The sequence below is a fragment of the Lagenorhynchus albirostris genome, chromosome 2 (genome assembly GCF_949774975.1).
Source record: "Lagenorhynchus albirostris chromosome 2, mLagAlb1.1, whole genome shotgun sequence".
NCBI lineage: Eukaryota > Metazoa > Chordata > Mammalia > Artiodactyla > Delphinidae > Lagenorhynchus > Lagenorhynchus albirostris.
Window position 1 is genome coordinate 92,197,744 of NC_083096.1, and position 15,044 is coordinate 92,212,787.

At 37.7% G+C, this 15,044-nt stretch overlaps 1 protein-coding gene across 3 annotated transcripts in view; it reads right to left on the reverse strand.

Moving 5' to 3' along the window:
• The window catches only part of NTNG1 (netrin G1), a 335,299-nt gene that overhangs the window by 150,988 nt on the left and 169,267 nt on the right, over positions 1-15,044 (reverse strand). For all 3 annotated transcript variants that reach the window (XM_060142434.1, XM_060142435.1, XM_060142433.1), the window contains exon 3: positions 9,613-10,253. In XM_060142434.1, the coding sequence (XP_059998417.1) occupies positions 9,613-10,253 (641 nt within the window). The remainder of the gene's footprint in view (positions 1-9,612; positions 10,254-15,044) is intronic.

Here is a 15,044-nt window from a genome sequence, read left to right on the forward strand (position 1 = left end):
ACTACTGAATAGCAGAAAACATCTGCAAATGATATGACCAATAGGAATTAATATCCGACATATATAAACTGCTTATACAACTCAACATCAAAAAAACAAACAGTACTGAATAGACATTTTTCCAAAGAGGAAAGGTAGATGGCCAACAGGCACATGAAAAGGTGTTCAGCATTGCTAATCATCAGGGGAATGTAAATCAAGACCACAATGAGGTATCACCTCATACCTGTCAGAATGGCTATCATTAAAAAGAACACAAATAACAAATGTTGGCAAGGATGTGGGGAAAAGAGAACTCTTGTATACTGCTGGTGGGAGTGTAACTTGGTGCAGTCACTGTGGAAAACAATATCGAGGTTTCTCAAAAAACTAAAACTAGAACTACCTTATGACCCAGCAATCCCACTCCTAAGTAAATATCTAAAAAAAAAACAAAAACACTAATTTGAAAAGATACATGTAATCCAATGTTCATAGCAGCATTATTTACAATTGCCAAGATATGAAAGCAACCTAAGTGTCCATCCACAGATGAATGGATCAAGATGGTGTGGTATATACATACAATTGAATACTACTAGGTCATAAAAAAGAATGAAATTTTGCCATTTGCAGCAACATGGATGGATTTGGAGAACATTACGCTAAGTGAAGTCAGACAGAGAAAGACAAATACTGTATGATATCACTTATATGTGGAATCTAAAATATACAACAATCTAGTGAATAAAACAAAAAAGAAGCAGACTCACAGATATAGAGAACAAACTAGTGGTTACCAGTGGGGGGTAAGGGCAATATAGGGGTGGGGGAGGGGGAGGTATAAACTATTGGGTGTAAGATAGGCTTAAGGATGTATTGTACAACATGGGGAATATACCAATATTTTTTAATAACTGTAAATGGAAAGTAACGTTTAAAATTGTAAAAAAAAATTTTATAAAAATAAAAAAGCAAAAAAAATTCTATCTTCTCTTTGCCACTGATTGTTGATCTTGTTTAGATACAGTTTTCTTACCTATAAAAAGGAGGCAGAAATAGCAAACATGAATTTATATGCAGTGCAGTTAATTCTGGTTACACTAACATTTTTTATTCTAAATGTGGCTTAATGAATTGGAGTATATATTTATATTGTTATGAAATCAACATATCTATCCACACAATCAAATTACTATGATAAAAGCTAGGACCTTAACACTTTTGTTCTTGTATTTGGAGAATGAATGGAAAGAGTGTCTCTACTGAACCGCTGATCACATAGATCCACAAAAACTTTTACATTCAATATCGACCAATGGCCATGAACTCCTACTGTGTCAGGAAATACCTTTGAACCTAGTGACAATAAAACAAGAAGACCTTCCAAAGATGACAACCACTGAATTAGAATAAAAAACATGGGTCCTGAAGGTGGATGGAAAAGCTGAGTGTATCCCTATTTCCCATTGTTTGGGCATACGGATGTAGCCATAACACAACTTCCTCTAAAAATGATAAATTAAGTGAGGGAGAAAATTATCTCACTTTTTTATTATGTGGTATTTTGCCTAAATATCCTTATGTTTCTTAAAAGGAGACATCTTTCCTTTACTGACCCATTAGTTAAAAAAAAAATCTCTGGCACTGGGGAGTTAAGGATAAAGAGACAAGCTCCTAAACTGGGTTGCTTTTCTGCACACTAAGGAAGTTCATAATTTAGCTGAAGAAATTATTAGATACATTCTCTCCTTATAATGGTATAAACCTCAGAGGAAAACGAGCTGCTTATGCATATATTCTCTTTATAATTCAAGAAATCCTCAAGGATTTAAAAATTATGCCCCAAATCAGAATGGCACTCTGTTGTCCTCTTAACATGGGTTCATACCATAAATATTTATTTTAAGCATTTTCACTGGAGTTAAGTAGCAATACTCTATGTTGTTTTTTATTTTTATTTATTTTTATTTATTTATTTTGCGGTATGCGGGCCTCTCACTGTGTGGCCTCTCCCGTTGCGAAGCACAGGCTCCGGACGCGCAGGCTCAGTGGCTATGGCTCACGGGCCCAGCTGCTCCGCGGCATGTGGGATCTTCCTGGACCGGGGCACGAAACCGTGTGCCCTGCATCAGCAGGCGGACTCTCAACCACTGTGCCACCAGGGAAGCCCTGTTTTTTATTTTTAATTATGGTTACTAAGCTTTTCATCTGAATGCTCTTATTTATTGAATTTCATTTTCCTTCAAAAAGAAGAAGGAATTAAAATTTTTGGTTGATAGTATGGTTAAATTTAACTTGGGGAAAAAAAAAGACTTGGAGGGATAGAATCCTTGACTGCAAATTTATGAAATTTTATTATATGAAAGAGGTAGCACACATTCACTATAGTTCCAGAAGGAAGAATGTGGACTAATATATGGAAGTTAAAAGGAAAATTTGATTGCTCTCAACTGAAGGATAAACTTTCTTAAAATAAACTAAGGTAGTTGGCCATTTCCAAGTTTATCCATTAATGTTTGTGGCTTGTTTTAGTGTTTGATGATGCCCGTTAAGTGGAAGTAGTTGCAGGTATTAAAGGTCTATGGAAAAATATGGGAAAAAATTAAGTTCATCTATTTATTTTCCCCCTCAGAAAATGAGCAACTATCTTAATTTTGTTAAAACCTAACACAATATGACAAATTAGCCCAATCACACATTATAAAGTTGCTAAAAATGAAGTAAGAAGTTAGAGTTCAGATAAACACACTGCAATCTGGTATAATGAAATGCAGGTTTCCTCCGCTATCTGAAAGTAGGGAGTTCCTATGAAACCTTTCGTAAGCTGAAATGGTGTAGAGCAAAGAAGCAATTACCCTAGGACACATCTTGGTAACAGATGGACAGAATAAGTTGAGATAAGAGCACAGAAGCTCACAGACACAGTTCCAAACTATGGAGCCTTGATGCTGGGATGCTGAGTGTAGTTCCCAGGGAAGGAGCCTGGCGGTGCCGCTCTCACCAGGCTGCTCAGGGTGCACGCTGCCTCTAACGGGGCTTGGGGCAGAACAATCGCTGAACACTATTTTTGCTTTTCTCCTTTTAAAATAAAGGTGAAAATCCTCTTTAGACTCCTTTTGGTTAGCGAAAACAGGTACTAATGTAAGTCTTTTGTAAAAGCAAAATGGGGATACCTGTACTGGGCCAAAAGTCATGGAGAAGTGCCTTCCAGAATATTCCAAGAAGGGTTGAGCCACAAGACTTATTGGTTCATTATTGCCATTTAAAGTGGGTCTTTTGGGAATATTCTGAGTCTGCTATATGTACTGAGCTCACTTCAGGTTAGTGTGGCTACAAGAGCATAATAAAGAGAAAACATGAAGTTTGTAATCAGCAACCTGATTTTGTCACTTTATTATGTGTAGGATGTTAAAAATAAAAAAGTCATGGAACTTCTCTGGTCTTCAGTTTCTCATCTGTAAAATGGGGTTAAACAGCACCTGCCTCACAAGTTACTTGTAAGGACTAAAGGAAAGAAGGTGTATAACAAGAATCTTGTAACCTGAGTGCTGTACAAATGTAAAGGATTACCACTTAAACATTAATAGGGGCTATTAGAATCACTTCATTCTCCTCTTTTCTGATTTCCTTCTGTTTCTCAGAGTTTTTCTTAATTTGCTTCAAGAATTACCTCTTAAATGACAGTACTCCACAGAGTTCTGTAAATGTTCTATAAATGACCATAGTCATTTAAAATTATAAGGGAAAACACCCTATCATATCAATGTCTTCCATTCCCTAAACTTCAACCATCACATGTAAGGTGATAATTTTCAAACCTACATTTCTAATGCAAATCTTTCTCTGGAACACCAGAGCAGTATTTTCAAATCCTTTACTGGACTCCCCACTTGGATCCCTACTAAAGTCTTTCCTTCTTTGAAATCTGATTGGTTGCCAAGTCCTATTGACTTTGTAAGCAAATATTAAACCCTTATGCTCTGATTGCTTTTACAGACTCTCCACTTAAGCATCAGGACTTGGAGTTACGGTTGCTCCACAATTAAGCAATTGTACTGCTCTCCTTGTCTCTCTCTGTATTTCCTTGCTCATACAGCCACACTGGGCTATCCTCTTAACACCACTGCCTTAGAATGTTTCCCACCTACATTTAATTGCTATATGAGAACCCATATACCCTTAGATTTCCTATGACATTGGGAACTCAGAGGCCAAGATGCAGGAATCCTTAAAGGCTTCTTGGAGATACTAAACATCCATAGGGAGAAGATGGAAGAGCATCTCCCAGGATTTGTCCACTCCACCAATTCCTCACTATTTGGAGTTCCTCAACATGCTGTGCTGTTTTAAAGCATAATTTGTAACCTAGAATATCCATTCTGCACTGGCTGCTTGGCATTCTAAGGCACATATTCAAGACACCATGCAAATGTCATCCTCATCAGAGCTTCTGCGAGGCTTCCCAGATTAAGTTAGTATCTCCTGCTCTGTTTCCAGGGCACTTTATACACTCACACGGTAAAAGCATTTAACCCAAGCTGTCATCATTTTTGTTTACATGTCTCAGCCCCTTCTGGATATCAGTTCCTTGAAGGCACTGACTATGCCTCCTGCATCTCTATATAGCCACTGTCTAGCCCACCACCTGTCCCAGGTCAGAGGTAAAGTCTTTTTGGGTAACAGAAAGAAGAAAGGTGTTACAAAAGCAGTAGTAAAGCCCAACCTCAGTACTTAGGACTAATTGGGAAGAACGGAAGAATGATAGGCCAAAAATGTGTCGAAAGCACCCTGCAGGACGCCTCTCACAGGAGAGACAAAGGGTAAATATTTTGGTGGATTTATCCAAATTGCCGCTAGGAAAAAGACTAAGAGAAATTACAGGATAAATGTAAGTCTTTTATAATTGGCAAAGCACTTCCATATTACATGTGTTTTCCAAATTATTTGAGAAAGTTTGAAAAATGCCCAACTGCTTTTTTACTTTTAAACTTCCACCGGTGTTCCTGTTTACCTAATATCACAAGTCTGTGCACTAACCATTTGAAAGCCTTGCTTCAAGAAAGTGAATTTCAACCTCACTTTGTCCCAATTAGAGCAAATACCAAGGAGGCGACATTTAAATAAATATATCTGATTCCTTCTGAGGGTGAGAGTATAGGGGACCTTTCTCACTTCTGATACCCAAAGAGAATATTTCTGTCCCTGGACCTTCCCAGGTCCTGGGATTAGGCAGGGAGGCTGTGCTTCTGAGCTGGGGCAGCAGTGAAGCAAAGAAAGCACCCAAAAGTGTGTGGAAGTGGAGCTTCTGTGCTAGTGCTCCCTGGCTTTTTTCTTAAAGATAAATGGAGGCATCAGGGTGAAGTCAATTCTCTAAATAGTAACTGACAGCCAACCACCTGTAGGGAGCTTGGGTAGGCCCTGCAGGGATCAAGAAATGAGTAAACACTACTGGGAAAAAATTATTGATAATTATGTTTAGGAATATTGTGTAACAAGGCAAGTAATGGAGATGTGCACTAGAGTTTTCTATCACTGAGAAAAGTTTTTACAATTCTGTCCTAAATCTTTTGAGGTTGAAAAAAATTTCTGTTATCTTATGTCTGAAACCAGTACCTTGATACACTGCTGACTGTATATCTTACAAATAAATGAGCATATTATCCAATGTTCATTGGTCTTTCAGACTTAACAATTATAACAATAAATTGCATTGCTTCCTTGAAGCCCTTCACCTCAAAGAAACGATAACGTTGAATTTATATTCTCTAAAATCTATGCATCTTACAAATATAATGTTTACTTTTCAATTAATTTGAATCTGGAAAGTTTAAACAGAAACAAAACACTTAAAAGTCAAAACTTCCAACTGCGTGACTAAGAAAACATTTTGGACATTATCTATATTTAACAGCCCTGTGCATTTAACTCCCTGTCTGTATAAAAAGATATTCAGAACAAACATCTACTCTTCATTTCTCCTCTCACCCCTTGTCTGGGTAGATTTTATTTATGCATTAGATGACCTTTTTGGCCATTAGAACCATCTTGCTTCAGCAGTTAATTAACACAAGTACCATAATTTAATACAGTTAATGCTACTTGATGCCCTTTAATGTAACTTCCATTAGTGATATTATTGTAGTATTACCCTGTAAATTAAAATGAGATCAAGACTAAGGGAGCCACTCTTTAATTAAGGTACTGGCACACTGCACTCGTCTATTATTCACTAGAGAAAATCACCCTGATTTACTGAAGCAGGACATCCGTAAGTCAGAATTAGTCCATGAAGATTATTAGGTTTATTGAACAATGTAAGTAACATGGAGTTGCTGAGATTGCCAACGGCCGTATGTCCTCTTTTTCCTCCATTATCTTAATAATAATAAATACACAATAAGAGTGAGTAAATGGAAGCAAAATATGTATGTAGCAAAAGAGGCATAAAATTTTTATGATGTGATTATAGTTGTCAACAATAAAATTGGTATCAGATGTGTCACATGCTAAAAAGAACATAAATGCTACATTAGTTTAATAACAATCAAAACTAGTTTTACACCAAATAATGCCAGTCAGTATAAAACATAAAGGCCATATACACGTGCACAGGAAGTAGAAAATTGGAATTCACAGTCAATTGTTTTTGTTTCGTAGCTTAATATTTCAAGGTGAAAAAAACTTGTAGTATTATGTGTCCACTATTCTATGGAAATTTACCCACTTTCCCCAAATAACTCACGCCAATTCTCACATCATGGTGGGAGTGGTGGGGGAGTGACAGGTAGAAAAATATCATTATAATGATCAGACACAGACATGTAAAAGTAAGTTAAACATTGTAATCACATCAAGGATGGCAGAGGGCATGGGCTGAGGGAAGCAAAGACAGTTATATTTTGGAAAGTTTATATTTATGATATTCTTGAAAAGAAATTTTAGTACCTTCTTTTAGAGATCATCAAATCCTCCTATAGATTATTCACTATGTAGGAAAAAGATGACTCAGGATTTTAACCCAACTGAAATTTTCAAGCGTATATCAGCTTCTTTGCTGAAAGGGCTGTGAACCAGGCAATAGCTCAACAGTTCCCTTAGTGGCTCCATCTTCCTTATATAACTTAGAAGCTGGAGATATGCCCGAGCCATCAGGCCTTGCTTCTTTAGTCCCTCCCTTAAGACTAAAAATACCCCAGCCATCTGGTACCTAGCACAGTACATGCCAGCATCAGTTTTGCCCTGAGGAATTTGGACAGAGTTTGGAGGTGACAGAGTGGAACCTTATGGAAGGGGTTCACCTCTATCGGACCTTTCTCTTTTGCCCAGCTGCTTCTTCACCAGCTTTCAGTTGACTGGTGAACAGGAAAAGACAGTGGAGGTGAGTCCCAGAGAAGGGAGGAGGGCTCCTCCAAACTCCTCAGAACCATTGAAATACAGTTGAAGGATACTATTAGGATGAAGGATAAAAGAAAAATGATAAATCTGGTGGGATTCTACATTTCTAACATGGCATCTTTAAGTGACAGTATGTCCGACTCCAATAGAGAATGCACCAAAATGCTTTTAGCTTTAAAGTGTATTTTATACTCTCTTAAGTAATCAGAGGAAACAAAAATGAATATCTAATAACAGACATAAGCCCAAACAATGTTTATTTTCCAGCCAAAAAACATCACAAGACTGCCTTTTTTATAAGTGAAAAACGAGAGTTTTACGGGAAGTTGGGCTATAAGGATTTTGGCTTAGTTTAAGGATTTCTCAAACTGTGAGTAAGCTGACCTAGATGATTCTACCTAACAATATAGATCACACTAGGATTCAAATTCACATCTCAACTTATTAATTTTGATATTTATTCTTGTAGATAAACAGAATGCTTGTTACTTTGTTGTGGTATGCTATTGTTAATAATATCAACATCAACTGTTTTTATATATTGTATGTTCCCAAGAATAAGATACTGGAAACTGATCTTTTGCTAAAATATTCATGAGTACAATAGCTGCATTTTATTATAAATCACAAACTCATATGAAACATCATAGCTCCACACTGCTCTCATGTCATGCCCTGGTCGTATATGAACTCTAGAACACACAAGCTCAATATTGAACCAGTGCATATTTCTCTCAGAAATATGATTTTGCTCTAAAGATATTTTCATCGAACTTCACCAAACCTTGGTTAAAAGTTTTAAAAGAGGCTCCATAGCTAAAGATTCTTGACTCCTCCATGAGAAACATGAAGCCAGAACAAAGCTGAGAGTAGGTGGCCATCAGTTCCTGCTGTTCTCCATAAGTCAGATTCCATAAGGTAAAATTCTGAAACCTTTTCCACCTTACCGAGGTCATGCCCACCACCCCATTCTGCGTGCCCACTCTGGCTCTCACTTAACAGCAGTGGCCACTTCTTCCTTCTAGTGCACAAGTGTACCAGCACCATTATTAAAGGTGGTTTGAGACAACTCTCTGAAAGCCCAGGGAGTCTCAACACTCCTCCAGTCTCTGAGGACTAAGCTGCCCTAAGGGATTACTGGAAGCCAGTAATCAATGAATCTGGACTTATTCGTTTAGCTTTTATGATTAACTAAACCTACATGATGTATGTACTGTTTATATTCTTATCCTCATATATTTTGATTTAAAGCTCTCTTGGCATTTTTAGAATGATTATTGCTTTGCTTCACATTTCCTTTTTTTTTTTTTTCCTCAATGTGCTCTATACTCCACTCTTTCCTTTAGTTTTCCCAACTCATCATCTCATGCTTCAACTCCTGTCAGATGGCTATTCTGGTAGCATACCACACTTAAAAATCTGGTTGAGAATCTCTGTGTTGGTGGTCCTCGTTCTCATTATTCAAGTTTTTCATTTAAATGTCTTCAAAATCCTTGGAAACTTGCTCAATTGTGTCTCTGGTATATTATCAAAACAAAGATATGCCTGACTGGGTGCATGAATGCATTTGAACTCTGGTGCATCTGTAATTGACTGACAAAATGAAGGTAGCCTGAGTCAGGTTCATATTTTAAACGATAGTATATCCTTTTAAGATAATAACATCCAAGAACCTGAAAAGTAGAGCTTGCCCCTCATTAATAAATGCAGTGTATTTCCTAAATGCTTTCGGTTCTGATTTAATAAATGTAAAGAGACATAACTTTCATTTCTGGAACTTTTTTGGTACGACATAACAAAACATAAACAGAGAGTTGAACCATGCTGAAACTCTCTCTTGCATGCAAAAACAATAGTAAGATGTTTTTTTTTTTTTTTCAGTCCCTTTTACAGAGCAGCTGGCTTTGTTCCCTTGGCTTCGTTACCTTAAAGACTTAAACCACCCCCTGACCTAGGGAGTTCCTTGTTCTCAAGTAAGATGCTTTTTTTTGGCCTCTGGTTTAAATTCTAAGAAATCCTGCCAGGTTCAGGTTCAGTGACAGCAACTCTGGGATCACCAATTACTGCTGAGTTAGAAGGGTCTCAAACGTCTCAGAACCTACCTCTAGGCTGGCGTTCCTGAGAAAATGTTACAGTAGAAAGGGACAAATGTCACTCTACAGCTGCAGGAGCAGCAAACTGGCCTTTTCTTTGGACACACCCATTCTCATTCAAGTCAGACAGTTGTTTTCTTACCTTCCATGAACCTTTATGTCTGAGATGGCGTAGAAGTAGCGTGCCAAGTGTAGCTCGTCTACAAATATTTCCCCAACGGCAGGTCTCAAAAGCCTTATCCTCAGGTCTGTGACAGTGAAGAAATCTCTGAGTTTCTTGGTTGTATCCAGTTGTCCGTAGAGGGAAGCCATATTGCGTAGCCAAGGTCCGGCAAAAAACGCGAACCTATCTTTGATTTCAAAGTGGATTATTTTGCTGTTGGTCATATACCCTGTGGAGTACTCTTCGGTGCAAATGATTTCTAAGACCGTATGCTGTGATAAATCCTTCACGGATTTAGGATCCATGTGGAAAGCATCTAAGCAGTCTGTGGCATAATACTGATAGGGCTGCCATGTTCGTCCGTAATCAAGAGATTTCTCCAGGATCATTTGGTCTGGACGCCCCGATTCAAAGGTAATAACTATGTTGTCTGTGAGCTCAATAGTTTTGCTCCAAGACAGAGTGATGTTAACCTGGAGAGGCTTGGGATACTCTTTCCAAGTAGCAGACTGCCAAAATGTAGAGGGATGTCTTCCTTCAAAATCAAACATCAGCTCAGGTGGATGTGCCAGCTCCGGGGTACTTGCATCACACTCATTATTGCACATGTAGGGGTTGCCCTATGGAAGAAGAAGAAAGGAGGGTGCATCAGAACCCTGGTTTGACACAAGTCTTGCCATATTGCTGTTGCTGAGTGGGAGGCTAGGAGAAAAAGAAAAACCAGCAACAACCTGTTTGCAGTAATCATTTTTATTTGCCTTAACTGGATTCTCCTCTTTAATAGCTTAAAAAAAAAAGAGGCAATATGGTAATTTTCTTGTCTTATTTCCTCCCATGGTCTTTAAGAAATGAAAACAGTTTATTTATCCCATATGTGTTAGACCCATAATGTGATCTCAGAAGCACAAAGACACTGAGCAACTGTCTAACAGCTCAATACCTCCGCATCCTCTTAGAAAGATGTTATAGAAAAGCAAGGAAATTCCTCCATGCCTCAAGGACATTCCTCAAGAGCACAATTTTTTAAGAAGTCATTTTTCAAGTAAAGCTTTAGAATTAGCAATGAACCGTAGATACCTGTGTCCTGTTTGGGAAACAATACCCCCATATGACATCCAGCTTCTTTTTGCTTCACCTCAAATCCATCATACTTAACTGGGTCCCTGCTTCATAAAGCTTGCTTTTAAAGCATTTACTTTGCTCACCACAAATCATTAAAATGTGGTACACTACAGGCTCTGGGGCTTGGTCCCAACATCTGCCATCCTATTAGCTAGAGGCAAGGGGATTGCTCAGGGTGGGGGTGTGCTCCAACTTATCAGGACAGGAAAATCCAGTACTTAATTAAAAGGTTTTTGCAGAGAATCACTGCCACTTGATGTATTACTCTGTGCCGGCCCACGGTCAGCTCTCTGTGGATGTTAGCCATTATTATTATTTTCCCTCACACAAAGGCTAATTCCTTCACAGTCTACTCTAACAAGAAGCTGAAAATAAGTCTCCTTGTCATATATCACAACAAGTTATAACACCACTTATGCGAAACTAAATGGCTGCTCTCAGGTTTCATTGGTAGACTGATTCTATGGCAAACAATTGGCTCCCAAATTTTGGGTTATTTTGTGTTTTAAAAAATGGTATCATTTGGAGTCAACGAGTCAGGTATTTCTCTATTACCCTGTACTGGGTAATTATAAGCATGAATGGGTGAAAGAATTGATCCTCTGACATTGTCCTTAGGCTTTCTCTTGTAATTACAACTAGATTTTTTCTTTTTTCTTTTTCATGAACTGAGACCTTTTCATCATATCTGCAGGATGCATGAGCTGGGTCTCAAATAATGAATTTACACTTTAGACATTAATGCTCAGTTACCAGCTGACTCCTGCGAAATGTAAGACGAACATTGGAGACTTGCTTTGGCCTCCCTAGAGGCAACTTTGTCCTGCCTAGTCAGCCAATACTTCCACTCTCTCTTTTCCATTAATGCAACTGAATCCTAAAGCTGGCAACAGGTTTGGGGGTCTGAGTGTAATTGAGATGGGGTAGGAGAAAGGAGAGAAGGTACATTATTTGAGGACCAGAAATGTTTTAAAAATACATTCAAGGCATCAGTGATAATGGAAATGTTTCTGTTCTCTCTTGAATTTCAATTCCCTATTCTTGATCCCAGCATCTGTGGCACTATTTATAGTATCCCACTCATAGTGAGCCAATGGGGGCAAAATAAGTTTCTGTTCCAGGTGGAATAAATCACCAAATTTATTATTATTTAAACTCTCTTAAGCATACCAGAGAGCCAAATGCAGAGCTCTGCAAACTGGCAAAGGCTTTTTATGGAGGGCTATAAATATTGTGGAATCTGTCAGGATTTATAAATTCTAAATATATGGAAATGCACATTTTACTGGAAGGGGTCAGATTTACACAAATCACACCTTCATGTGAAATTTACTGGAAAAAATATGGTCACTTCAAAATCTGTCAGCATGTGGCCATCTGCACAATCATTAACTTGGATGCTACCACCTTTCTCCTGACAAAAGCATCTTCATCTGAGGTCAAGGGTATTGAAACACAGGAAATCAACTCTGCGGGATACACCAAAGTGAGTTATCAGACATTTGTATTAAGCCTTGTTGAAATATAGCATTTCCTTGATCTCTGCTTAGATACACAGAGCTCCTCAGATGGGGACAGGGTCTGTGACAAAAAAGGAGGCACAGCTAGCTGACTCTGGGTGTGGGTCAATACTAGGAAACCTGTCTTAGAAAATATGCTTAAAGATATCTATTTAAAAAGCACTCATTTCTACATTTGATAAAAGGTGTTGACGATACTCAGCGTTTATTTAGCACTTATAGATCATTTACTTTACATACATTATCCTGGGTAATCCTTTTCATCCCTACCTTACGGAAAAGTGAGGCATACAGAAGTGTTAAGTGACTTGTCCAAGGTCATATAACAGAGTGAGTAAGGAGTGGAGCCGGAACCCACTTTTCCTGCACCTGACCTGGCCCATTCAACTCCTAAGTCAATGGAGTTCCCTATGATGCAACCTAGTCTTGGAAACAAGAGTTGGCTGGTAGAGCAGAAGAGCCTATGACCAAATGAGTTTGGAAAACACAGCCTAAGGTCTTCTTGCCTTGGAGAGCCCTAATGAGCATTATCATACCTCTGAGATGCCTTGACGTTAAGAACCTTCCTTAGCTTCGTATACTACCTAGTTTCAGAAACTGATTTGACCATGGAACCCCTTTTTGTTTTAGTAACCCCTATTTATATACCACATAAGTATAGATTCCTGGAGAGCATCCTTTAAGATTCTCTGCTTTGTATTACTCTTAAAATTGTAAACATGTGGACGGATGCCAAACAACAGGGCACAACCCGAAGTTTTAGTTGTTTAATGAAGACAGCGACATCCAGCACTGTTTGCTTTTGTTCCAGAGAGGGACACCCTTCCACTTGGGCTGAGAAGACAGCCAGACCAGGATAAATGCTTACACCTACATCAAGTTGTCAGCCATCAAAACGCATGCCAGGAAAAGGGGAAACTTTCGTTTCTTTGCAATGATCTGGTAGTTTAAGCTTCATGTATTCAATAATTATTTATTGACTGCCTACTGTATTATTATATTTAAGGCACTTGTCTTGGCTCTCAGGATACAACAGTAGAAAAATCCAAATCCTTGCTTTTAGCAGAGCTTCTGTCTTAGTTGGGGAGAGATGCACTAAAAAAAACAGATATATAATGCTTTATAATGTTACATGATGATAACTGCTATACAGAAAAATAGAGCCAATTAAAGGGGAGAATGCTGTTAGAGAAAGGATACTGACTGTAATTTTATATTGGGAGGTCAGAGAAAGTCTTGCCTGGAGAATATGACATTTGAGCAGATTAAGAACAATTCCCAGTTTACACAGGAGATAATCAGAGGTTGACCAAAATGACAGTTTTGTCCTTCATCTGACTCTACTCCTAGTGATAATTTCAGCAGCATAACAATTTATTGAAACTGATGAGTAAACAAATCATTTCAAATGAAAATCTACACCAAATGACTGTAGATACCAAAACCCAAACAAACAAACAAGAAATTGAACTATTCTTATTTAATAGCATCCGTGCTCTTTTAGGAGATTAATGATTTGATGGCCATTAACATAACTTACTGAGAGATAATGACATTGAGAGAAAATTAGCAGAGGAAAAACAAATCATTCTGGTTCCCTAAGAAGAAACCCTGCATGCTGGGTGAAAGAGAAAAAAGAGGAAAAGAAGAAAGCCAAAGCTGAAAATCTTACCATTCTAGAAAGAGAAAGCTGGAGGTGAGATTATATGCTAAAATATTTAGTGTAAATATTTCATACGGGTGTGATCTGTAGTACAGCACTGTCGTTACAGAGAATTATCAATATGAAAACAATTGCTGTTAAAGGATTAGATTAATTAAAATTTCAACTACTTCAACCATACCCTAAATCTCTCTAATACCAGCAACAATAAAATTTATATAAGAAAAATAACTTCCTCCTACTTGTGAAAGCAAAGAACACTTCTTGTTGCTAAATCTAACAGATTCAGGCATTAGCAAATGTAAGCATTATTTTGTGGCCAGCAGGCAGCCTTAAATAGATCTTAATTTAAGTCCTACAAGCAACAGATCCTTAGCTGATTGTCTATGGACAAAGCAGAAAATATTTATGACTGTGCTGATAATATTTATACCATTAAGAGATGCCTAAATAATTAAACAGATATTGCTGCTAAATATTTCTATAACAATAAGAAGAAGATTGTTATGTTTAATTTCATTTAAAAAATAATGTAATATTTTACCACTGGGAGAACTGAAGTTAGTTATTAATTAGAACTTTGTAGCCAAAGTGCAGTGTTATTATTCTTCTTTAACGTCCTTTCAGAACTTAGAGGGATAAATAAAATTTTAGATATGTTCGTACTGTTTCTATGGACAGAAGTGTCTTCCTTCTGGTGACACTTTGAAAAGAACATCCTTTCACCTAAGATCTGCTAGATCCTTCAGAGTTAAAAAAGAAAATCCTATATAAGCAGTATATAGTGTAATACTTGTGGTTCCTACCATTGTGAACTTGCTTTTCCAAGCTTTACCTATTGGCAAAATATTGGTAATGACAGTTGGAACTACAGGGAATTCTCATGGGAGATCTGTTACAAACTTGTAAGTTACATGCCAAGCAGGCATGTAACTTACAAGTGGCTGTGAGAAGCATTTGAGTTAACACTTACATAGATTGTGAAAAACACTGAGACAGAGCTGCCTCCCAACCATTTGCATCTGGCTCATCCTTGCTTGTTTTATTGGTAAGGGACAGTAAGAAAAAAAAAAAAAAGACACAAAGGCAAGGGGAGCAGAAACTGC